Here is a 24383-nt window from a genome sequence, read left to right as displayed (position 1 = left end):
CATTTATTGTATATTCCACATCATCTACAATGGAGTTATGATAACTCACAAGAACAGAAACAAGACAATAAAGAGAAAAACGAAAGCAAACTAAAAAAGAATAAGGACTGAGAAACCCCAGGTAAATAGGAGGCTGAGTCCATCGTTTTTTGTTTTTCTTTAACTCCATGGAGACCAAGGAGCAATTTACTTGCAAAAGGTGGACTTCTTCCGTAAGTGGCTTCTCCGGCAAGCCTGTGCTTAATTTAGCTAAAGTAGGAGGTGGGAAGTTAAAACTATAAAAACTGAAAGTAGTTGTAAGAATAAGACCCTGTAGACCTCACAGATTACTCTCCAGTTTACAAAGAGCTTTCACATCTCCTTTCTCATGTAACTGTCACAGTTCTAAGAGGAAAGGGCAGATACAATCGCCTCCATCATACAGATGAGAAAACTGAGGATCAGAAAGGCCAGAGTCCCCATGGTTGGTCAGGGCCAGACTCAAGATGATCAGCCCACAGCCTCTGGCCTATTCCCTGGCCCCTGTGAGCAAAGGAACCTTCGGTTCCCAATCCCCTGGGGCAGCGTTGGGGGCGGGAACGGGGACATGGGTGCCAGTCTTCACAGCTCTTGAGTTTCAGGCTGCCCTGATGGCCAGCCCAGCATCAGGAGCTCAGTGAGGTAAGAACAGGGCCAAAAAGACTTCAGCCCTCGTTGGGTGGCTTGGAAGTATCTACCATGACCACTTTTCCTATCCTGTTTGATTAAAAGTGTTGCAGACTTGCAGAGTCAGCAGATGCAACGGGCATGCTCTATACAGGTCTGTCTCCTGGGGCAGGAGGAGAGGGCGGAGCAATCTCGCTGTGTAAACTGCCTTCTGTTAACCCCTGAATCTGTTTATGTCTGCCAGAACCTCACCCCCGACGAGCCCCACGCAGAGACAGCGGCCTCTTCCTGTGATGAAGCTGAGGAGCCAGTCTGAGACACTGCCTCGGATGGGCTGGGCTCCTCTAGTGGGGTGCTGGTGCCCTGCCCTGAGTCCCCTGCCTTTAGGGACTGGGCTCGGGAGGAAACAGCCGTCAGAGCACAGAAGCGAAAGGTCTACTTTCTGATAACGCCCAGAGGCCGCCTGTGCACCTCTCAACCGACCAGGGCCTTGCTGGTCTCCTTCTTTATTAAAAATTCTGAGAAATTACATTTACACTTTAATTGGTTTCCGGGGAGGAGGAGCCGAGGTCAAAGTTCACGTGTTAAAGACATGAATTATAACGTGCCACAGATGGCTCCATTCTGGGCCCCAGGTGTTTGCTATTAACAATGGAAATGTCCTCTAAGGACTTTTTGATCATTCGCTCCTGGCCCGGTGGTTTGCCTCGCCGTCTGCGGCCCATCTGGCAGCCCACGGGGTCAAGCGTTTGGTCCTAATGCAGTCACTTTCCATTCCTGTGTGCTCCGCCGGGGTTCCGTTCTGTGGAGTGAGCCCGCGTGTTCAGGGTCACGCCGGGCACCCTTGGCCGGGCGGAGTGGGACTCGGGTCCACATCCACCTCCCAGCATGCCCGGGAAAGTCCTCCGGCAGAGCCCGTGCTGTCCCGGCGGGCGGCGGTTCCCTCTGCCCGCAGCTTGTTGAGACCTGCGTGGGCTCACAACCTCCCTCAGGTGTGTGCGTGGCCGCAGGTGTGCTCCATAAATCCCGGCTTCCGGCCGCCATTTCTCCTGGCCTCAAAGCCGTTCAGGGAGGTGCCCGACGGTGCCCTCCGAGTAGCCGGCAGGACCGTGAGCCTCACTGTTACCTGCACCCGACTCCAGGGAGCCAGAGATTCCTGGGCCACTGCCCTCTTCTTCCTGAATATGCTGCTGCTGGCTCCGGGCCATTTGCACCCCGTCACACCTGAGGCTGCCGGAGGCCTCCTGACTGCCCTTGAGGCAGCATGGCTGCAGAGGGAAAACACAGGCCTTCAGGTCAGGAAGCTGGGTTTTCAGTCCTGACCCTGGAACCAGAGGACTGTGGCAAGGTGTCTAACTGCTCTGTGCCTCGGTGTCCTCATCTGTAAAATAGGAATGATATAATCTGACTCACTGGGCAGTCGGTGAGTGAGGATGCCCACCAGGCTTCTGGTCCACAGCAGGCCCTTGCTCAAGAATGGTAAGTGCTATTAATATTTTTACTCATTATCCTGGACGTGCAGGACGAGATGAAGTCAAAATCCCCTGAAACGGGGTGACCTTGGGCTGCACCTCAGTCCTGCCAGGCTGCTGACGACCAGGCCAGCTGCCACGGGTGCAGACACCACTGCCTTCCCCAACAGGACGTGCCTCTGGGTCACTCCTAAATTATGAGCATGGTGACTACAAGCTTTTATTCCAGGGCGTAATTGTGAAAAACCTAACGGTTTTTCTCAAGGTGGCCCGAGAACTTTGGGGTTGACACTCGGCCGAGCAAATCTATCCCAACCAAGACTTCTTGCACCCATTGGTGTCCGTGGGCCCTGCGTTCCCCTAGGAAGAGAAGATGGTGACAGTGTGAGTCTTGTGCTCCTGGAGGATCTAGGAATGCGTAGAACTTGGCCTTGAACTGTGTGTTATTGTTTGTTTTTGGAAAAGCTCTTTAGGCTGGTTGCAGATTTAGTGATGAAGAGTCAGTAGGTCGCGCTGTCAGAGAACGGAGGGCAGGTCTGCTCTGTCTGTGGCCACATTTCCCTCCGAGCCCCCGCCTAGCAGCTTGGCTGTGGAGGAAGAGGTCAGAAGAATACGTGCAGGGTGCTCATGTCACTAGAGCTTTGGGAGAGTCCTTTGGAAAAAGTTCCAATGACTCAGAACCACCACAGCCAGCGGCATGGCGGGTAACAGTCCTGTAAACAGCGTCTTTGTTTGTGTTGGTTGGTGGTTCGGTTGGTTGTTTATGCTTCCTAAGCCCATGTTCTGGTTGAGCTAGAGATGGCTCGGCCCTTCCAGAATGAGCAGAGTCTTTAACACCACACATGTATTAAATTGAGGGATCCTATTTAACTGCTTGATGGTTCCTTTGCCTCCTGAATCACCCTTCTCTCGAGTTGACCTGTACTTGTGGTTTTACAGTTTAAAGATTGCTACATTTTGGCTACAATTGTAATAAATTCTGCACTGTACTGGAAAATGTTTCTAAGCCCTAGAACGTACAAGGCACTGGCAAATCCTAATTTGAAATAGCCAAAACAGCACCTCTAAATAAGGAAGAGATACACATCTTTTTCAGGCAGATATTGGCAGCTAGCATCTTTGAAGTTAACCAAAGACTTTCCCGCTTGTGTTTGAAGCTCATTTGTTCTCTCCCTCAGCGTGCAAGGTCGTTATTATTCCCGGCCTGCAGGTGTGAAAACTGAGGCTTGGTTTTAAAACTGAGCTTTAGTTTTACTAGATGGGGTGCTCAGACTTAGTCTCCAATTTCGATTCTTCTCCAGCTGCTCTGTGCCATGTGCCCAGATCGACCGTAGCCTCCCAGATCTGCTGCCTCTGTCACTTCCACTGTCAGGAGAAAATAAAACTCCATCTCGGTCTGCAAGAAGAAATCAGGGGGAGGCGGAATGTCAGCAACATATTTCCCCAAACCAGTTATCCCTTTACCATCTAATCATTTACCAGCTGTAGAAGATGTGAGGTGTTGTTTTTTTTGGTTTTTTTCAATCGATTTAAACAGAGAAATCTGGATGGCTTCCCATCCCTGGTTTCCTGCAACGTTGGCTTTTCCTGTCACACGGTTATGTCAGCTCCAAGCTGTTCTCAGCAGCTGCCCAGACTGTTCCATCCTCCTTCCTCCGGTCACTTGCCTTTCTTTGCTGCAATCTGCATGCGGACTGTTGTCCCCCGACCCCCGCCCACCAGAGCTTGGAGCTGAGAAACCTGGATTCTTTGGGACCCAGCACACATTTATTAATGAGGGAGGGCAGTCCAAGGAAACATCAAGAACAGTGTGACCTGCAGCCCCGGTGAATCCAGCCTGCTTGCAGCTGCTTTTCCTAACTGCCTAATTGCCAACAAGAAAAGATAATTCCCGGAGAGCTTTTGCAAGGCAGATAACTCCCGACTTCCACTGTCAAGACTGATAAATGGGCTTAGTATGATTCACCCCCAAGAATACAGCCGTGAGATGCACAATAAGCTCCTACAAGAAAAGAATTTTCTGACTGCAGATTTGTCAAAGTAAAAGTAGCCCCTAATAATGTTTTACTTGGCAACTTGGTGACGGGCTGAAATATTAAGCTGTGACTGCATTTATGGTGGGAAGCCATAAGTGGCATTCCTCTTTCGAAAAGTGGGTTGTGTGTGTGTGTGTGTGTGTTTTCCAAAATCACCTGGTTGTCTATTTCATCGGCTTTTTATTTCTAACCTTGCATTCAGCATGGTAAACTTGCCCCCAAGGGTCCTTGGTTGGTAAATATTAGGAAAAAAGGCAGATGTGTCTAACTAAAGAGGTCACATCTGAACAGGAGCCAGGCACCCTGGTGAGGTGTCTGCAAGAAATTCTCTGCCCGTGAGCTGAAAGCAGCACATTTTTCTGGGTCCTAGGTATAATCATTTTAAAGCATTCTTGTTGCCAAGGGAAAGTATCATGCAAAGGGGGTTCTTTTCTGAATAATTCTCGAATTTTATTGCTTTGCACCAGCCTGTCACTGCTATATGTCAATTCAATTAGCTGCTGTCCTGGCATATTTGGGATAATTTATGAAAAGTATTAAAAAGCACGTTGTGATGAGTTTGCCGAAAGCTGTAGAAGAAGCTGAGGCTTGTCTTTTTAAACTACCGACAATGGGCTACCTGTGATCTTCAATGTCATGAGCAACTATAGGGCCCAATTCAATGTTCTTTTCATTAACAGTCCAGGGAATACAGCTATGAAATAAGAAAGGGACAAAATAAGCCAAAGGAAGGCAGAACTATCATACTTTGGAGTTTGAAACAAGTGGAAGGAACTTCAGAACAGAAACATCTTTCTGTTCACAGTCAGAACCTTTGCTGGTACCTTACTTAGTATAGAGTGCGATGATTAATCAGTTAACCCGCTCTAACACTTAAAGATATTTGGAAAATTCATTTGTGATTTGAACTTGGCTTTAAGAGACAGATTGTCATGGAATTTCTAGCACATGCGTACAATCACATGAGGTTTCCAAACGCTGTACCTCGAGCTTTTCTTAGAAAATGGAACCACAGGGGAAAATAGAACTATTTCTAGTTTAAGTGCAAGAAAGCTGACCTATCATGCACCTAGTTTGCATTTCTTATTGTTCACACAAATAGGTGTGGATTTGTCCACATATGATCTTTACAACATTTGAATTTTAAACTGAGGTCAGTTGTTCCCAAGCGTTAATTTTGGTAATTTGATAAATCACCTGGACCATCACCTGATGAATAAATTGTGGGGTAGTCTTACTTACAAGGGAAAATTAGTCACTGAAATAAAGGAGGTACTCATAGCACCACAACGTGGATGAACCTTCATGCTGAGTGAGAGAAGCCAGACATAGAAGGTCACATACTGGGTGATTCCATTTATATGAAATGTCTGGACTAGGCAGATCCAGAGAGACAGAAAGCAGATTAGTGGCTGACAGGGACGCGGGGGGAGAGGGGATGAGGAGTGACTGCTTCATGGGGTGAGGGTTGTTTTGGGGGCTCAGGAAACGGTTCTGGAATTAGTGGTGATGGTTGCATAACACTGTGAATGTACTGAAAGCCGAGGGATTATATATATATATATATATATATTTTTTTTTTTTTTTTTTTTTTTTTTGGCGTTACGTGGGCCTCTCACTGTTGTGGCCTCTCCCGTTGCGGAGCACAGGCTCCGGACGCGCAGGCCCAGCGGCCATGGCTCACGGGCCCAGCCGCTCCGCGGCATGTGGGATCCTCCCGGACACGAACCCGTGTTCCCTGCATTGGCAGGCGGACTCTCAACCACTGCGCCACCAGGGAAGCCCAGGATTATATATTTTTAAGTGATGAATTTGTTATGTGAATTTTACCTCAATTTTAAATGAAATCACCTGGAGAGCTTGTTAAAACAGTTGCTGGACCCCACCCCCGATTTTTTCTCAGGCGGCAGGTCCGTATGGGCTCTGAACGTTTGCATTTCTGGTAGGTTGCTGGGTGATGCTGAAGCTGGGACCACACTTTGAGGGGCTCTGATCCAGGCAGGTGGTTTGAGTGATGAAAGGATTCCTCCTTCGTATGTAAATCAGCACATCAAGGCTGTATTTGATCACTGTCCATGTTTCAAGAGTTTACTGCAGGTGATCCAGGGCTGAAATGATATCTGTAGTGAAGAACAAAAATTTTTTAAATCACTGAACTTGGGATCAGATCTAGTCTCTGCCATCCCCTAACTGAGAACTCTTAAACAAGTCCCTTCACCTCATTTGCAAAATGGGAATAACGCTATCTATCTCACTGTGTTGTTTTAAAATGTACATTTAAAAAAGAAAGTATAAAGAAGAAGAAAATATTACTATGAAAAAGTACCCATCATATCATCTAGCTTAAAGCAGGCTCTCAAATAGTTATTCCAAAAAAATATGTAGAGTATATATCAATTCAATATAATTATATATGTTTATATGTTTTATATAATTTCTATATGTGAATAAATATGCATGATGCATTTATGTATGTGAATGTATTGTATTTCTAATATTTTATTTATATGGATGGAGAGGCAGTGTGGGCACTAGGTGTGTCCAATTGTTCCCTTGGCCAAGGTCCAGCAAGGGGAGAGTGGGAAGGGCCAGGGCCATATTTTAATCATCATAGGATCCTCCTCAGAGCTTTAAATATAATAATTACTTCTCCAGTGAGTGAGTGGATGAATGAAGGAGTAGTGAACATACTATCCCAAAAGTTTCATTCTGCTATCATCAAAGTTCAGAAGCAGAGTTGGTATCTGGGAAGCAGGGTGATGAGCAAGCATATCCCTGGAGGCATTCTTTTGTGCGGGCAAATTGGAGAAATAGCAGTCTGAATAACCATTGTGCTGATAGATCCTGTCTGTGGATCCTGACACTGTGCTGGGGGGTGGATTCCATGTCGTGTTCAAGGTCCACTGGCCCATTTTTCATGCAAACCAGTGAACTGCTCATTGAGTCCTTAAGCCAACAGTTAGTGACATCTCTTGTGCACTAGGCACTGTGCAACCAGTGACCACTTAGATGTATTGTAAAAGGTGTTTAAGTATGTGTAAATTAGGATTCTATTGTAATTACAGGACTCTGATATTTGGTATCATAAAATTCCCTTATCTCTTGAGATTTGAAATCATTTTATTTATTTTTAATTGAAACATAGTTGATTTACAATGTTGTGTTAATTCCTGCTGTACAGCAAAGTGATTGTTACACATATTCATACATTCTTTTTTATATTCTTTCCCATTCTGGTTTATCACAGGATATTGACTATAGTTCCCTGTGCTAATACAGAAGGACCTTGTTGTTTATCCATTCTCTATATAATAGTTTGCATCTGCTAACCCCAAGCTCCCACTCCATCCCTCCCCCACCTCCCCTTCCCCTTGGCAACTACAAGTCTGTTCTGTTTGTGAGTCTGTTTCTGTTTCATAGATAAGTTCATCTGTGTCATATTAGATTCCACGTATAAGTGATATCACATGGTATTTGTCTTTCTGACTTACTTCACTTAGTATGGTAATCTCTAGGTCCATTCATGTTGCTGCAAATGGCATTATTTCATTTTTTATGGCTGAGTAGTATTCCATTGTGTATATGTACCACATCTTTATTCATTCATCTGTCGATGGACATTTAGGTTGTTTCCAGGTCCTGGCTATTGTGAATAGTGCTGCTGTGACCATAGGGGTGCAAGTATCTTTTTGAATTATAGTTTTGTCTGGATATATGCCCAGGGGTGGGATTGTTTGATCCTATGGCAACTCTGTTTTTAGTTTTTTTGAGAAACCTCCATATTGTTCTCCATAGTGGCTACACCAGCTAACATTCCCACCAACAGTGTAGGAGGGCTTCCTTTTCTCCACACCCTCTCCAGCATGTGTTATTTGTAGACTTTTTAATGATGGCCATTCTGACTGGCGTGAGGTGGTATCTCAGTGTAGTTTTGATTTGCATGAAATCATTTTAGATCACTGAATTCTGTTCACTGAGGGAAGGCCATCGGGTTAGATATAGTTTTGGGCTTCCCTGGTGGCACAGTGGTTGAGAGTCCGCCTGCTGATGCAGGGGACGCGGATTCGTGCCCCAGTCCGAGAAGATCCCACATGCCGCAGAGCGGCTGGGCCCATGAGCCATGGCCGCTGAGCCTGCGCGTCCGGAGCCTGTGCTCCGCAACGGGAGAGGCCGCAGCGGTGAGAGGCCCGCGTACAGAAAAAAAAAAAAAAAAAAAAAAAAAAAAAAACTAGTTTGCTTAAAAAAAAAAAAAAAAAAGTATGAGGGAATAAGAGTTTGAAATTCTTATGAAGAGTACCTTCACCATTATCAGTGCTTGGTCCGTGCAGGGCAAAGCTCCCCTCCCCCATTTAATGATGCTCCATGGTAGTCTTTTGCCCTCAGCCTGACCTCTAAGGGCTTAGGGGTCTTCTCCGGGGAGGGGTCGCCCCTCTGGGTGTGTGTTACTGACAGAAGAGCCTGCTGCTTTCTGCTGAACAAAGTTCTCTAGGCCGGTCACGCCTGCCCACGTGCCTTTGCACAGGCTCCTCCCTCTTTCTGGAATGTTCTTCCTCCTGATGTTTTTCCACCTTGTTCCCTCACATCCTTGTGGTGAGAGCCCCAAATGCCTTCCCCTCCGTGAGGTCTTCCCTGACCACCCTCCCTAAGAGGTCAGCACCTCGCACATCCTCTCCCCCTGACCTGTCTTATCTTTCTCTTCAATGCTCATTCCTTTCTAATAGGTAATTGATTCCCTTATCTTCTGTATTATTCGTCTGCCCCACTAGATGCAAGCTCCACCAAGGCCGGGATTTGTGTATGTTTTATTCATTCCATCTCCCCAAAGCCTAGAACAATGCCTGGAATATAGTAGGTATTGAATAAATATTTGCAGAATAATTGAATGATGAGTGACAGGTTTCTCTGCTTTTCTTCCTCTAAAGCCTGACTTTCTCTAAATGCCCAAATAGGGCTCAGGAATATTCTATCAGAGAGAAATAAGTCACCTGTTCTCCATGATGAGAAATCATGGAAGGATGAAGGCAGTCAAGATACTCTGCAGGTACAAAATGCTCCTTGGACACATTGCCATTGGTCAGCAAGAGAGGTCGTGGAGGATGGCAGAGGCGTTTCTCCGTCCTCACGTAGAGGTGGGAATGTGGACTGGTCCAGTCCACGGACAGGGCAGGAAGGTGTGGGGAAGGGTTGCTGGCCTTCCCAAGGGGCCTCCCTGGGGTCACTCAGAGCGAGCCCAGATTGGAGGGAAAGAGGACCTATTCACATGTGCTTCTGGCGCAGGAGCTGTGAGCCATGGCCGGCAGCCTCTGGAGGTTTTAATTATACTGACTTTGAAGGCAGGCGTCCTGCTGGTGAAATCGGGTTACACGCTGCGCGGCCCGGCTCTGTGTTGTGAGTGATGGTGAGCCAGGATCAGTTTCAGTGTCGGTGAACTCACCCACACCTCGTTCGGCATCTGAGGAGAACATTGCTGCTTTGTTGTTACAGCAGAGGCACCTCGAGGAATTAGCGCCTGGACGCTGTTCCTCGGAGCAAGGCTGGAAAGCTGTGAATTGGGTGGATGTTATTCCTTCGTGATTCTAAATGAGAGAGAACTTTAAAAGCACCTTGGGTTTGTCCTTCAACAGAATAGGAAAAAACTAAGAGAACTAGAAATGTATTATTACGCAGATAACTTGACTTCTGTCTGACCACATCCAGCACAGACACGAAAAGAGTCGTTTTTTTGCTAACAGTTGATCTGTTCTCCTCTCCCAAGTACTCTGAATTTTAAATCCTGGACTTAAACTGATCTCTTTCATCTTGTTTCTATCCCTGTTTTTTGTTTGTTTGTTTGTTTTTTGTTTTTTTCGCTGTACGCGGGCCTCTCACTGTTGTCGCCTCTCCCGTTGTGGAGCACAGGCTCCAGACACGCAGGCTCAGCGGCCATGGCTCACGGGCCCAGCCGCTCCGCGGCATGTGGGATCTTCCCAGACTGGGGCACGAACCTGTGTCCCCTGCATCGGCAGGCGGACTCTCAATCACTGCGCCACCAGGGAAGCCCATCTATCCCCCCCCTTTTTTTTTAATGTCAGTCCCCCACAAAATCCAAAATGTATTTGTTTTGAAAGACAGTGAAATGGGAGGGCTCGTCGGAGCTGTTCCTGGAGCTGGTTTCAGCCCTCTAATCCCCGGGCGCTCATGGGCATCTTCTCACTTGGGAAGCAGGGTGATTGATACCCCTCTTTCACTGGGCTTCTGTTAATCTTGCTATAAACTGCTGTTAATCCTGCTTATAAACCATTCCCGAGGCTTACAATTTATCCTTGTGTCTTTCCTAATTAACTTTAGCATTTTCTAGAAATCAGTGCCCTGCCAGAATGAACTGGTCAGAGTTCATCACAGCACCTGGTTGGGTATCACTGAGTGAGAATGAGGTTTAGTCTCCTGGGTCAGGCCTTGAGGTAGAGGCGTCCTGGGAAATGCTTACACTGGAGAAGATTGCATTTCTTCCACTGCAAAGAGAAGTACTGCTCTCAATTCCCTGTGCGATGTACTGTCATCTTTTCAACACAAAGCTCCTCTAAATGGACAAAATTACACTTTTTCTTGTGGCTCATCATCTGAAGCTATTGAGTATCACTTTTGATACCAGGAACAATCAATCTGTCTGCCCAGGAAAATTATAAAGATTTCGAAAGGAACTTTGTTACAGCCCTACAGCTAAGTCCTGGTGTATTTTCTTTGTATCCAAGAGCAAGACTTGCATGTATTAATTTACTTGTAGATTAGAATTATACTTCAGAGTTAATAACCTGAGGTTGATAGAAAACACCTGGGGAGATAGTGCAGTGTTACCAGTTTGGCCCTGGAACTCATCATGATCTTGAAGTGTTGCCAGACTCAATCATTGAATGGTGGCTAGTCTGCGGTCTTCAGGGAAACCTAGCAGCACACATTGGTTTGGCCAATTGATTGGGATCCAATTATAATGTCATCCTGTCTTCATGGGAGAGGGTGCTTGGGCTTGCTGGTCAGCAAGTCCTGCTTCCTCACCAAGTAATAAAACCTGGCTTTCTGGTGTGCTTAGCCCTTATGATAATCGCTGCCTAAGACCTGGGAAAGCGCATTCGTAAAAGAGAGTCAGATGCTTTATATACGTTAGGGACCACTAGCTGCTGTGGGAAACAGACCCCTAATTCCCAGGGGCTTACCATCATAGAGATGTGTTTCCCTTGCATGTGATGCCGTGGAGCTCTGTGCTGTCAGTGAGTCAGGACCAGGTGCTGTGTCTGGCTCGTCCCCTCCTAGGACATTGGACTGGTCTGAGCACAGCTGGCAGCAGGGGAGAGGAAGGAACAGCTACTTAACTACCTTCGGCCAGAAGTGACACACGTCATTTCCCCTCTGCTAATTCCATCACCAAGAATTATCACACAGCCCACCCAGGAGCAAGGCGGGTGGCACAGCCCCTCCGGACCATGGAAGGGGGAGCACGAGCTCTGTAGGGAAGTTGGCCAACTTGGCCACATCCCTATGTAGCCCTGGTTTTTCGAGGCAAGGGCAGGACCTGCACTTCTGACCACCTCCATTCTCTTAGAGCTGTGCCTGGGGAGACAGTGGTTTGCCCTTTATAGGCCCAAACCAGTATCAGCCGGCCCTGACCCACCATGGGGATTGTGTCTGTGAAGCCGTGGAGTTGATAAGCTCAGTCATTTGTACCTTCCCCCTCCCTCGGGATAATGATTGCCTTTATTATTTTTCTTAACTGAAGTATAGTTGATTTACAATGTTATGTTAGTTTTTCTAGTGTACAGCACAGTGATTCAGTTATATATACTTTTTCAGATTCTTTTCACTTACAGGTTATTATAAGATATTGAATATAGTTCCCTGTGCCCTACAGTAGGTCCTTGTTGTTTATCTAGTTTATATATAGTAATTTGTAGCTGCTAATCCCAAACTCCTACTTTATCTCCCCCTGCCTTTCCCCTTTGGTAACCATAAATTCGTTTTCTGTGTCTGAGTCTGTTTCATTTTGTAAATAAGTTCATTTGTATCATTTTTTAGATTCCAAGGATAAGTGATATCAGATGATATTTGTCTGTCTGACTTACTTCACTTAGTATGATAATCTCTAGGTCCATCCATGTTGCTGCAGATGGCATTATTCTTTTTATGGCCGAGTACTATTCCATTGTATATGTCAATATATATGTACCACATCTTCTTTATCCACTCATCTGTCGATGGACACTTAGGTTGCTTCCATGTCTTGGCTATTGTAAATAGTGCTACTATGAAAATAGGGGTGCACATATCTTTTTGAATTAGTTTTCATCTTTTCTGGATATATGCCCAGGATTGGGATTGCAGGATCATAAGGTAGCTCTATTTTTAGTTTTTTGAGGAATCTCCATACTGCTTTCCATAGTGGCTGTACCAGCTTACATTTCCACCAACAGTGTAGGAGGATTCCCTTTTCTCCACACCCTCTCCAGCATTTATTATTTTTAGACTTTTTGATGATGGCCTTCCTGATCAATGAAGTTAGAGCACTCCCTCGCACCATACACAAAAAAAACCCCTCAAAATGGCTTAAAGACTTAAATATACTTTTTTCATCTTTGTACTTTCCAATATGAACATAGGTAGCGTTCATATTACAAGCTACAGATCCTAAGCATTCACTTTCCATTTTATCATTTCACACAGAACTCTTAGTGATGTCTGTAATGAGACACAATCTAAAGTTGTTGATTTGAAAACCATCCAAAGGTCATTTCTTTTTGGATAAAGCACTTCCTCATCAGTGGTGTTGGAACTCCGCAGGATTGGACCTCAGGGTGTAGTCGAAGGTGCCTCATTTTACACCACTCAAGCCTTTGTTCACTGAGACTAACGGTGGCCGCCCAGGCAGATGGTGCCCGTGGGTACCACGCACAGCTGCATGCGAAGGATGCGCGAGGCCTGTCGGTGCCCTGACGACTGACGTCCTGGCTCTTCCCTGCAGGTACCCGTTCCCCATGGTATTCAGCAGCTGCAGCAGGAAGGACCTGGAGGCCAGCCTGGAGAAGGGCATGGGTATGTGCCTCTTTAACCTGCCGGAAGTGACGCAGTCCTTCGGGGGCCAGAAGTGCGGGAATGGATATGTCGAAGAAGGAGAGGAGTGTGACTGTGGCGAACCGGAGGTGAGAGAGACGTTTCTAGAATGTTGGTCTCGCGTTCGCGGCTGGGCCAAGAAGCAAGAACTTGAAGGAATTGTGCAGTAGAATGAAAGTGCTAGAAATGCAGGATGGAAAACTCCTACATGACCACCTTGAACAAACTTCATAAGCCAGGGTGGCCTTCTTGAATTTTAAGTATTGCATAGAATAAGTTGTATCACTGGTTTAAAAAGATACAGAATCTTCTCTGTTGAAGGACGCAGTAGCGTAGGCAGGATGAGGACAAGAACAACAAAAAAGCATTTAGCTTTGAGTTTGACAGAGAAGAAAGCCTTAGAATGCTGGCTTCAAATGGCTAACAAGTACCAGGTCTTTCTCTCTGTAAGGTGCGCACCCGAGGGGAATTTGAATAAGCAGCATTCATTTTTAAGCAAGAGCTTCTTCCCAAGTTGAAATTCTGCTCCTGCAGCCGCAGCTTCCTCTGTATGGACGACCTGAGGCGCCCAGGCTCCGGCCTGTCTGCTTGTTAGCTTTCAGAAGAAATAAGTGAAAGCGGGGAACATTTTTATCCAGCAAAAGGCGTATTTAACCCTGTTTTCCAGCCAGTGTCAGGACATTTTCTCATTTCTGTAGGGCCCAAGATAAAGTTAATCAACATCAAAATTCTAACAGCCATTTTTAAATCCCTGAATAATCTTGGGAAGGAAAGAGAAAGACAGGACCCAGTGAGACCACCTGGTGAAAGAAGTACCCCCTCAAAACTTGGAGGAGGTTGATTTAGAATAAATCAAAGCCAGTCGTTTGTATAGCAAGCTGTCTCCATGTAGGAGTCCCTCCCTAGGAGCTTGTGCAAGCTGCAGCGGTAGTCAAGTTCAAGATGGGCTTAGCTAAATTCACACACTGGCTTGATGAGGCCTTAGGAAGAGCATGCCTTGGAGAGATGCTCTGAAAGGGTGATTTGGGGATGGAAGGGAACTTGTGCTGAGACTCTGGGACATCCCTCAAATTCCTGTGTTCATCCAACAAACAACTGGTTATAGAACCTTCATCATGTCCAATCTCCAAGTCTCTGAGCTTTCCCACATCAGCAGGAATGAGCCTGGTCTCCATCTGACCATTTCTGTAAGAATACTGGGAGTGAATATAAGTCCTAGGGGATGGGGGTTGCAAAGGTGGTTTGATCAAATGTTTTTGTGCCCTTGCCAAAATCAGGATTCATCCAAGGTCACAGGGCTGTCCACAGCGGGCGTTCAGTTTTGCTCACAGTAGAATGGCTACTATGCAGGAACAAAGTCCTAAATCCTAACAGAAACTCTTTTTCAGATTAGCAGAGGAAACCTTGAAACCGTCATGGGATGGGTTACGCAAAGTGGAAATTGCTTGGAGACTTTTTCTAATTGCTTAAAGAAAAAAGAAAATTAGTTTAAATTACTCCTGTTTCTCAGGAGAGGTCATGTTGACTTGAAATGGTTATCTTTTATCTGAACTCCTTGTAATTGTTTGCTAATCTAAATAAATCTGACAGCTCTTCCTGGAGCCATGAACTCTCAGGTTTGGAATGACTCTATTAGCAATCCTTTATTCCATACGCCAGCACTGCCACCCTCCCCATCACCACTGTTAACATGTCCACCACCGACCCCACCACGAGCATCACCACCGCCACCATCATGTCAGCACATGCTTGAGTGCCTGAAATTCGCCAGCCTGATGTCCTGGTCTTCTCTTTTACCTCCATCAAGAAGTCACTCAGCTTTCCCAGGGTGTTTACTGTCTCTCCAGGCAGCTCATTGCAGGACAGCTTTGAAGAACTCAAACCCTTTGCTTATGTAAGAGCCGTGTTCTCGCTCCGTGTAATTCACAAGTGTATATTTCTGTGCTTGGGGTCCTTATTTAATAGGAGAAGTTCTTGCTATCTGAAGAGAACTCTCGTTCTCCTCATCCAAAGTTCTTTCTTCCAAGAAATCTTTCAAAGTCCCAGGCAAGCCTTTGGCCTCAATTCTTAGCTTTCTTTATTTTTATTTTTTTTTTTAAGTTTAAGCTCCAACTGTGTCTGAGGGTATGAAAGCCCATTTCCCAGTTTCCAAGCTGACCAAAACTTTTAGTCAGACCTGTGAACCTGGGTTCTTTACCCCCCAACTCAGTGCTCAGGCCCTGGAAATATCCATCATGCCTTTGTTTCATATTGGCCTACGCATCCCCTGGACCATAAAGACCTCCAGTGTCACCACATCAGTGAGTAAAGGGGGTCAGAACAACTGCCCCAGCTCATGACTAGAACCAGTTTCTGTTCCCTTGCTCCCAGAAATAATGGCCACTATTTTCAAGAAGGTGCATCATTGTCTTAACCCCAGTTCATTGTGATTAAGAATCTCTGTCTACTACCTACAACCCAAGGATGACAATTGGGGCATTTGCTGAGAATTCTCTAATGGCTTCATTCATTCCTCTTTCTTCTCTGGAGACGCAGCGTTCATTGGCTCTGCTGGACTTCTCTATTGAGTACTAAACTAATAAATGCATCAACAGATGAAGGATTTGTCTCTTCTGATAAATAGAGTTCTGTGGAAGGAATAGATTCTGGGTAGTTAAAAGGCAAATGAATGCTGAAGCGTTCTGTCCAGGGCACTGGATTTACATCCACCATGAGGATTTCCTGACAACTTGCTCATTCTTCCAAGCTAATAGGGTTGGGAAAGCAGCCTTATCTCCTTGTTGAAAGTCAATAGGACGCCAGTAGCTTGCAAATATCTTTTAAACTTAGTTATCTCTCCCACATTATCAATCCCCTTTGAAGTCAAAACCATTCTACTTGGCTGCGTTTCCATTTGAACTGCTGCGTGATTTGGTGGGGTGGGGGTGGGAGTTAGTTCTTAAAGGATCTTAGGACCCAGTTTTAGGATGGCTGATCTAACTTAGAAGTGCAAGGAAGTCTGTAATTTGGCTAATGTGTTATTAGGAGAGCCATTTAGACCATGATGTACAGGACAGCACTGCTGTACGTGTGATGGCACTGATGAGGAGTGCCACTGATGGCCTCCGTTTTAAAAAACAAAACGAGTTCCTAAGTGTTTTAGGATTGTAAGTCCATGAGTTAGAAACCTTTACCGTCCTGAAAGCTATGACTTCTGGTTGGCAGTTTTATCTTATTGTATATATTACACACTCCGGATGTTTATAAAGTCCTTGAGCAAATTTAAAATTTAATAATTTGGGATGTATGTATAATAGGAGCAAACAGTTAAAAGGGAACATCGTTCATAGAGTTTTACAAAGGGTACAGTTCAGCTATCTGGTGAGCCATAAATCGTCTGGATTATCAACATTTTATTCATGGCGTTTATGATACTAATTCATTCGTGGAAGATGGTTTGGGGGAGTAAACTATTATACTATTAAAATAGTATCTGATGGGCTTCACTCTAGCCATAGTATATAAATTCTTCAGCACATATCATATTAAATAAAATAAAAGGACATTGGTACATTCAATCCTGAAGACTACTGAACTCTCCTTTCTAATGATAATCCATTGCTTCTAAAATGTGTAAATGCCAAGTTACTGGAATGTTCTAAAGCACAAGATGTCATAAATATACTGGATAGATATGTATAGGCCTTTTGTTGAGAGCTAAGCAAAAGGTATCAATCTCTTGTTTCATTTTGTTAGAAAAAATTAGGTGGCTGTGAAGCACAGCATAACAAAGGAGTTCACTTCCTCTCTCATGTTCATTTCACAGAGGACAATCCAGCTACTGTTTGATCAGTTTAAATCCTTTGCAGATCAATGGGCACAGCCCACGGATCTCCTTCCAGCCTCTTGCTCATTCTGAGGTGCATTTCTGACCTGAGGGGGGTCTCATCAGGTGAGACAGCCCACCTGTGCTGAGCAAGAGTCCAGCCAGGACGTCTGGTTGGATTGCAGGGAACTGTGTTTCAAACACAATTGATTTGACTTCATTTCCTGCCAATATGCTCTAGATTCAACTCTGGATCAGTCTTTGAAGGGTAAAGTATGCATCTATGTAGATTTTTAAATAAGTAAGTTCATAGGACTCCCGTGGTCCTGGTGTGATTCACTGCATTAAGGCCAGCAGTCAACACACACACACACACACACACACACACACACACACACACACACACACACACACACACACACACACACACACACACACACACACACACACACACACACACACACACACACACACACACACACCCCTCACCCGAGCCAGCCAGCCTTCCTGTCCGGGTCCCTCACCCCATCATGAAAGATGCTTGAGTGCTACTGACTTTCCCCAGGGACACGCACTCCCAGGCAGTTCATAAACACTTACCAGAAGTTTTGCTTTCTTCCAGAGGAAGATAATCCTCAGTCCGGCTAGTTTTCATCTCAAGAGCCAGGCCCTCTGGTTCTTTCTTCCCTTTTCAGTCACTTAAGGTGCGACCTTTGCTTTCTGTGAGTATTTGTGCCATGTGACCCTGTCAAACCCGTTCCCGTCTCCAGGAGTGTCTGAATCTCTGCTGCAACGCCACCACCTGTACCCTGAAGCCAGATGCCGTCTGCGCACACGGACTGTGCTGTGAAAACTGCCAGGTGAGTCCTCCTGGTCCCGAGGTCACCCGCGCAGTCCGCTGGTTTGACAGTGATGCAGGGCAAGCAATTGGACAGGGCGACTTCCCAGCATTCGCTGCTGTGGAAACTGTAATCCTTATCACGCAAGTTGGTACCATCTATCTCCTAGTTTTATTATCTTCCGATCTTCGTGTGAAATGCATATTCTAATGCTAAGTCATCTGCGATCAATTATTTATTTATGAGCTGAAAAGTAAGTAGACCAAAGAACTCCAGCTCCACGTTAAATGTTCCGGGTCTGCTATTGGAGGAAGGTTTCGAGAACCAGTCCCCACTGCTGTGAGGTCTCATGCCAGGTCCCTCTCCTCCATCCCAAGAACATCTGCCTGCTGGGTGAGGAGCTGCGTGGATTGTTCCAGGGATTTTGTGTCAACATCTTGATCTTGACGTGCCCCCAACAGAAGGTGCTGGCTGACCCAGCCCAGCCAAGAGTGGCAGTTTTATACTTCTGCCATTTTCTGCCACCATGCCTGCATTCGTTTTGGCAATGCCGTTGTTTGTCTCATTATTCAGAGCTGAGATCTGCCAGAGTCAAAGCCTGAGCTTTTGATTCAAAGGTTCCAAGGGTAGAGTTTTATTTCCTTTTAATTAAGCAATCGATCTTGGCATTCTGCTTGCAGGAAACTCCCTCTTAGCGACCCAAGTAGAGCACAGTGTTTGAGAAGTGCATTACGACATTTTACATTCGGCTTAAAGTATCCTTCATCCTCTTTCTACTTGTAATTAACTTACGGCGAACGAAGGTTAAAAGAGGCAGCTGGTGGTGGAGGTGCCTGGAGGGAGCTTAGGGGCTGGGACAGGTCACTGGTTGCGTAACCTCAGACAAGCCACCCTGAGCCATAAATTCTTCAACCGCAGAAAGATGAGGCATTGTTTGGCACTGTTGTTCCTAACGTCCTGTACAGCTCCCTTGCTTTACTTCTCTACATGCCCCTGTGAAGTCCTACAGACAGGTTTCCAGCTCTGTGATTTGATGGCAAAGTAAAATCGCTGTTGTTAAGTGTGCCCTTGGAATTATTTTTGTCACCTTGCCCACAAAGGCTAACGCTTTAAGCGCAAACGTCTTCTTAAAACACATGGTGGGGTTGGTGACCAGAGATCTTGTTCTTAAGAATCAGTGGGTCCATCAGGCAGCACCCACTCCCACCCCCCCTGAGGTGCCAGGTGCCAGCAACCAGCTTGTCTGCTCACCAGAAAACCCTGATGTTGCATGAAATTAAAAAGAGGCTGATCTTAGTTACCCCCCATAATGGAAAGGTGAACCTCAGAGCCCAGAGCAAGACTGTTTATTTAATGAGCTCTCTCTGTGGTAAAGGGAACTTCCTTTGAAATCCTCGCCCCTCTATGTGAAGCTACAAGAGGATGGTCCTGCTCCTATCCACGCCCGGAGTGTTGCTGAGACCCTGCTTCCCCCTTTCCCGCAGTCACGAGCTATAAACGGCCCTCTCCTTTCAGCTGAAGCCTGCAGGAACAGCGTGCAGGGACTCTAGCAACTCCTGCGACCTCCCGGAGTTCTGCACGGGGGCCAGTCCTCACTGCCCGGCCAACGTGTACCTGCACGATGGGCACCCGTGTCAGGGGGTGGACGGCTACTGCTACAACGGCATCTGCCAGACCCACGAGCAGCAGTGCATCACCCTCTGGGGACCAGGTACGTGGCCACCACCACCTGGGTGCAGAGGGCCAGGGAGCCCGCTCTCTGTTTCCATGAGCATCCCTCCTGGAGCGTGCTTTCGAAAAAGCTTCCTTCTGTTCAGCTGGAGCGATGGGCTCTCTGGTGGGACCGGGGCCCTGCCAGGCACTGGGCACGCAGAAGTGGGTGCTGCCCAGAGCCCACCCCAAGGAGCTCAGTCCAGTCCAGCCAGAGATGTGTGAGCACCTACTGTGTGCCCGTGGGGTGACAGGGATAAACCAGCCAGGACCCCTGCCCTCAGACAGCTTAACAGGGAGTTGGGTAGACAGATGGCAGAACTTCCCACCACCGCCCTGACTGTGTTAGTGCTTCTTAGAGCCCAAGCGAGGACCCCAACCAAGGGCGGAGAGTGCTGGAGAGAAAGTCAGTGCTGCTGGAGGGCCGGGGGGCAGACCTGATGTGTGAGTCTGTGATGGGGAAGCATGTGAGGAGGGGTGGCCCAGAGTGGGAGGCCCGGGCTCCAGAGGAAGAACACGGAGACAGATGTTTAAGGGCCCTGAACACCTTTGGGGTTCTTTTCAAGTTTTTTGGGTTTTTTTTTGTTTCATTTATTTTTGGCTGCATTGGGTCTTCGTTGCTGTGCATGGACTTTCTCTAGTTGCGGCAAGAGGGGGCTACTCTTCGTTGCGGTGCGCGGGCCTCTCACTGTGGTGGCTTCTCGTTGCGGAGCACGGGCTCTAGGCACGCAGGCTTCAGTAGTTATGGCTTGTGGGCTCAGTAGTTGTGGCTCGTGGGCTCTAGATTGCAGGCTCAGTAGTTGTGGCACACGGGCTTAGTTGCTCCATGGCATGTGGGATCTCCCCAGACCAGGGCTCAAATCGTGTCCCCTGCATTGGCAGGTGGATTCGTAACCACTGCGCCACCAGGGAAGCTCCCCGTTTGTGGCTCTTGAAGGCAGAGTGACAGACACGTGTGTTCCAGAAAAAGCACCCAGGTGGGAAGGTGGCCAGGAAGCAGCCGCTGCGTGATTGGATCCCTTAGAGACTCTTCACCACTTCCCGGGCATGGGCTGCTGGGCCCGGGCTCCGTATGGTTTGGCCCTTGTAACTCTCCCATGACCCCTGAGGGAGAGACAAGGACTACAGCTTTATGGAAGGCAAAGCTCAGACTCAGAGGCTGGAAGTTATTTCCCAAGGTTATGAGGTTGGGATTTGAACCCAGGTCCTTGTGACCCGGAGCCCAGGTGTAGTTCTCACACTGTGCCGTCACCCCAAAGAGCCAGTGAACGAAAGTCCCACAGGTGCTCTAGAATTAAATGGGTGCACAGATGTGAAACGGGGGAGACTGAGTCCCCTGTGTCTCTCTCTCCTCCACTGCGCCGTCTTCTGGGGCCGGAGATCCAGGGCCTGGTGGGCAGCCCAGGGCATGGGCTTGTCACCCCAGGGTTGGCCTCTCGTCTCCTGCGCTGAGGATTCTGGCAGTGAATCCCACGGTGTTTTCCAAGACTGTGGCCCAAACTATCTTGTCATGCTTCTCCCTCTTCCCGTTGGTGGCAGGGTGACTTCAGTTCTGGCCAGAGGCCCCAGCTGTGGCAAGGGCACTGTGATCAGCCAGGCCCAGGCAGAGGGCCAGGCAAGCTCAGGCTCTGCAGGGGAGAGAAGTCCGATATGCGCCTTTGTCAGACTTTATGGTGAGGTTTTGGGTCTAGGGGTGATGAAGGAAGTAAATGGGGGCAGAAAACAATGACTAAACCTCAGAGCTTGGGTTTTCAGTGTGACATGAAAGCAGTGACCCAAGCGTGGAGAACAGGGCAGATGGTTCTTGGGGCTGGGGTCAGTCATGGAGACCAGTCACCACCACCCCAAGCCAAAGATGCCCTTGTGCCCTGGGAACTTTCTGAGGGAGCCGAGAGAGCAGCCTGGATGCAGCAACACGGGCCAACACAGCCTCCATTTATCCCGTTCTCTGGAGAGTTCTTCCAATGCCTCAGGTTCACGGATGTGCTTGGGCAGGTGGAAAGAGAAGCTGGTGGTGCCTGGAGCCTTAGTGCTTTGTCTTTGGGCCCTGGCCTCCTCCCAGGCTAGGCAGGAGGGCCCAGGCAAGGTAGGGCTTACAGCTTCAAAAGCTTTTCAATGACAAGCACAAAGTAGGCACTCACTATACACATGTCACATGGTTGTATGGGCTCTGAATGGCTTAGTGACTTTAGACACCTTTTAGCCAAGTGGGGTCACTTTGGGACAGTGACTCCTGCTGCAGGCCAAATCTTCATGGCCTGAAGCATCCCTAGTGGCCGTCCCTTCCCAGCCTTTCTCCGGACTCCGTAATCTCCCCTTCTCGAGTTACAGGGGATCTTATAACACTCGCTTCCAAGGAGCATTCCACGGCCAGAGCACACACAGCACTTGGAACTCTTGGGGTGAGATGTGGTCTTCGGTGCCCGGCTGTATTGGAGCGTCTGGCCCCAGTTCCAGAGTGAGGTCAGATGGAGCCCCGCCGTCCTCTCTGAGCTCCCACCACCGAGTGACTCAGCTGGCTGCGTGCCTCTGATTCATGGTGACCAAGGCTGGTATTCATTATCTCATCCGATTAGTCCTTCTCGAGCTGCCTGACCAGAGACAGACCCAGACAGGCGGACAGACTGACGGCGTGACTCACAGGCTGAGCTTTTCAAAAGCAGTAGGGAGTTACCTGCCTGGAACCCTCAACATTCTTGTGAATGGGGGTGGGGACCCCGGGGACCGCACCACCTCCAGAGCAGGGGCTGCCTCCCCGGGGCTCCGGGCCGGCCCCTTCTCTCCCCTCCCATCCTCACCCTGGTGACTGAGGACGCTTTTGCCCGGGCGACGGTGGGCTTGCCATGAGGGGGCCATGGCACATAGACTAAAACATCTCTGACGTCAGAAATTCTGAGTTTGTGGAAACAGCCAGCATGGGGACCAGCCTTGGGGAGCCCCTCAGGCTGGTGACTTCCTGGGGTTCTGTCTACCTCGGCCAACCCCTTGTTAGTTCTTGCAGTCACCACACAGACTTCCTCGGGAGAGCAAAGGACTTAGTGCCACCACCAGCTGTGGCACTGGTACCCTCTGTACCAGGGGGCTTCTTGGAAGGGCCTTCACCCACCCCCTTTGCACATGTGGTGTGTTCCTCTCCTTATATCAGTGTGGCAGCCTCACTGTCCAGTTCAAGGGCACTGTGTGAGTTTCCTGTGTATGCTCTAACTCAGTGGCTTACGACAACACAGATTTATCATCTTCTAGTTCTTGGGGTCAGACGTCCTAAAATCAAGATGCTGGCAGGGCAGTGTTACCTTCGGAGGCTCTAGGGGAAAATCTGTCTCCTGGCCTTTTCCAGCTTTGAGAGGCCGCCTGCAACTCCTTCATCCACCTTCAAGGCCAGCAGCACAGAATCTTCAAATCTCTGTCTCTCTCTGACTTCTGCTTTTGTGGTCAAATTTCCTTCTCTGATTCTGACCCTCCCTCCTCCTTCTGGTAAGGACCCTTGTGATGATATTGGACCAGATCACCCAGCATCGTCTCCCCATCTCAAGATCCGTAACTTAATCACATCTTCAAAGTCCCTTCTGCCAAGTAAGGTCACATAGTCACAGGTTCCAAGGATTAGGACGTGGACCCCTTTGGGGGGCCATTTTCTGGCTACCATAGGCATTGAACAGACCACTTATTGGCAGGGTGACCTTCAGCAGGTTACTCAACCTTGTTGTACGTCGTCTGTAAAGTAGGGAGAGTAATACATTTACCGCACGGGTGTATCATTGTCCTCCAACATAGCTTATTATCTATTTCATATATGTGAGTATATTACATGTATATATCACATGCAGTAGCATGCAGCTTATGCAGTGCCTGGGGCCGTGGGGAGGGCTGAGATCTGGTGGGAAGAGAGAGGGGGCTCAGCCTGGGGTGAAAGTGGTAGGGGAGCCAAGCAGGAAGGCTCCAAGCCGAGGTTGCCCTGGAGTGGTCATTGCCGGGGTGGGAGAGGAGGGGACATCCTGCGTGTGGAACAGCAAGGGCCAAGGTGCACAGGAACAGGGGGCCATCTCAGGGAACTGCGGGCGCTTCTGCTTGTCCAGAGCTTGGGCTGTGACCTGGAGCGCAGAAAACCCCGTCTGCTGCCCCCTTCTCTCATTTACTAATGATTCAACGATGTCCTGCTACTGTGAGATGCTGACCAAGAGCCCTGGTCTGCCAGAGTGACATAATTCCCACAGTCCCAGTGCACTCTTGCCTGGACCTGCAGTAGAGTCGGGATGTGAGCATCACAGTTCCAGGGGCAGAGGTCACTTCCTCGGCCAGGTCCCGGCCAGCTAGACGTGCTAGGCTGAGAGCAGCGTATTGCTGTGTTACAGTGCTTGCTTTGAATTAGCTTTTCATGTTTCAGAAGAGGAAAACTTATTGTTGAGGATACATTGGCAACCTTTCACTTCCCATCCTTTAGCAAACGCTCTGGGATCAGGACCACATTTGCTTTGGGATCATTTCTGACCCCCCTATGAAGACAGTAACTCATAAATCTAGGAGTCGCTGAGCTCCTGCTCTGCCGGCCCTTGCCATTGGCACCTTGGCCAGAATCCCCCGTTACGTTCAGGAAGTCAGTTAGTTACTCACTGCCCAAATCTGGCTACCCAAACACTGACCAGATGAAGCTCTTCCTTCCAGCTAACTATTCCCTTTTGAGATGGACTTTTCTCAATCCAGCATTATATTTCAATAAAATAATCCTGCTTCCAAATCTTTCTACAAATAAATGATAGAAAATTCAAAACATATGTCTGCAACTCGTAACTGGCAAAGT

General features: G+C 47.8%; 1 protein-coding gene across 1 annotated transcript in view; it reads left to right on the top strand.

The window, feature by feature from the left end:
• Positions 1-24383, top strand: part of ADAM12 (ADAM metallopeptidase domain 12) — a 397973-nt gene that overhangs the window by 322541 nt on the left and 51049 nt on the right. Inside the window, exons 12-14 of the mRNA XM_082637797.1 lie at positions 13143-13320; positions 17807-17896; positions 19391-19586. Coding sequence (XP_082493923.1) covers positions 13143-13320; positions 17807-17896; positions 19391-19586 — 464 coding nt within the window. The remainder of the gene's footprint in view (positions 1-13142; positions 13321-17806; positions 17897-19390; positions 19587-24383) is intronic.

This window comes from Mesoplodon mirus (genome assembly GCF_964341445.2).
Source record: "Mesoplodon mirus genome assembly, chromosome: 2".
In the NCBI taxonomy this organism is placed as follows: Eukaryota; Metazoa; Chordata; class Mammalia; order Artiodactyla; family Ziphiidae; genus Mesoplodon; species Mesoplodon mirus.
This window is presented reverse-complemented; position numbering and strand designations above follow the sequence as displayed.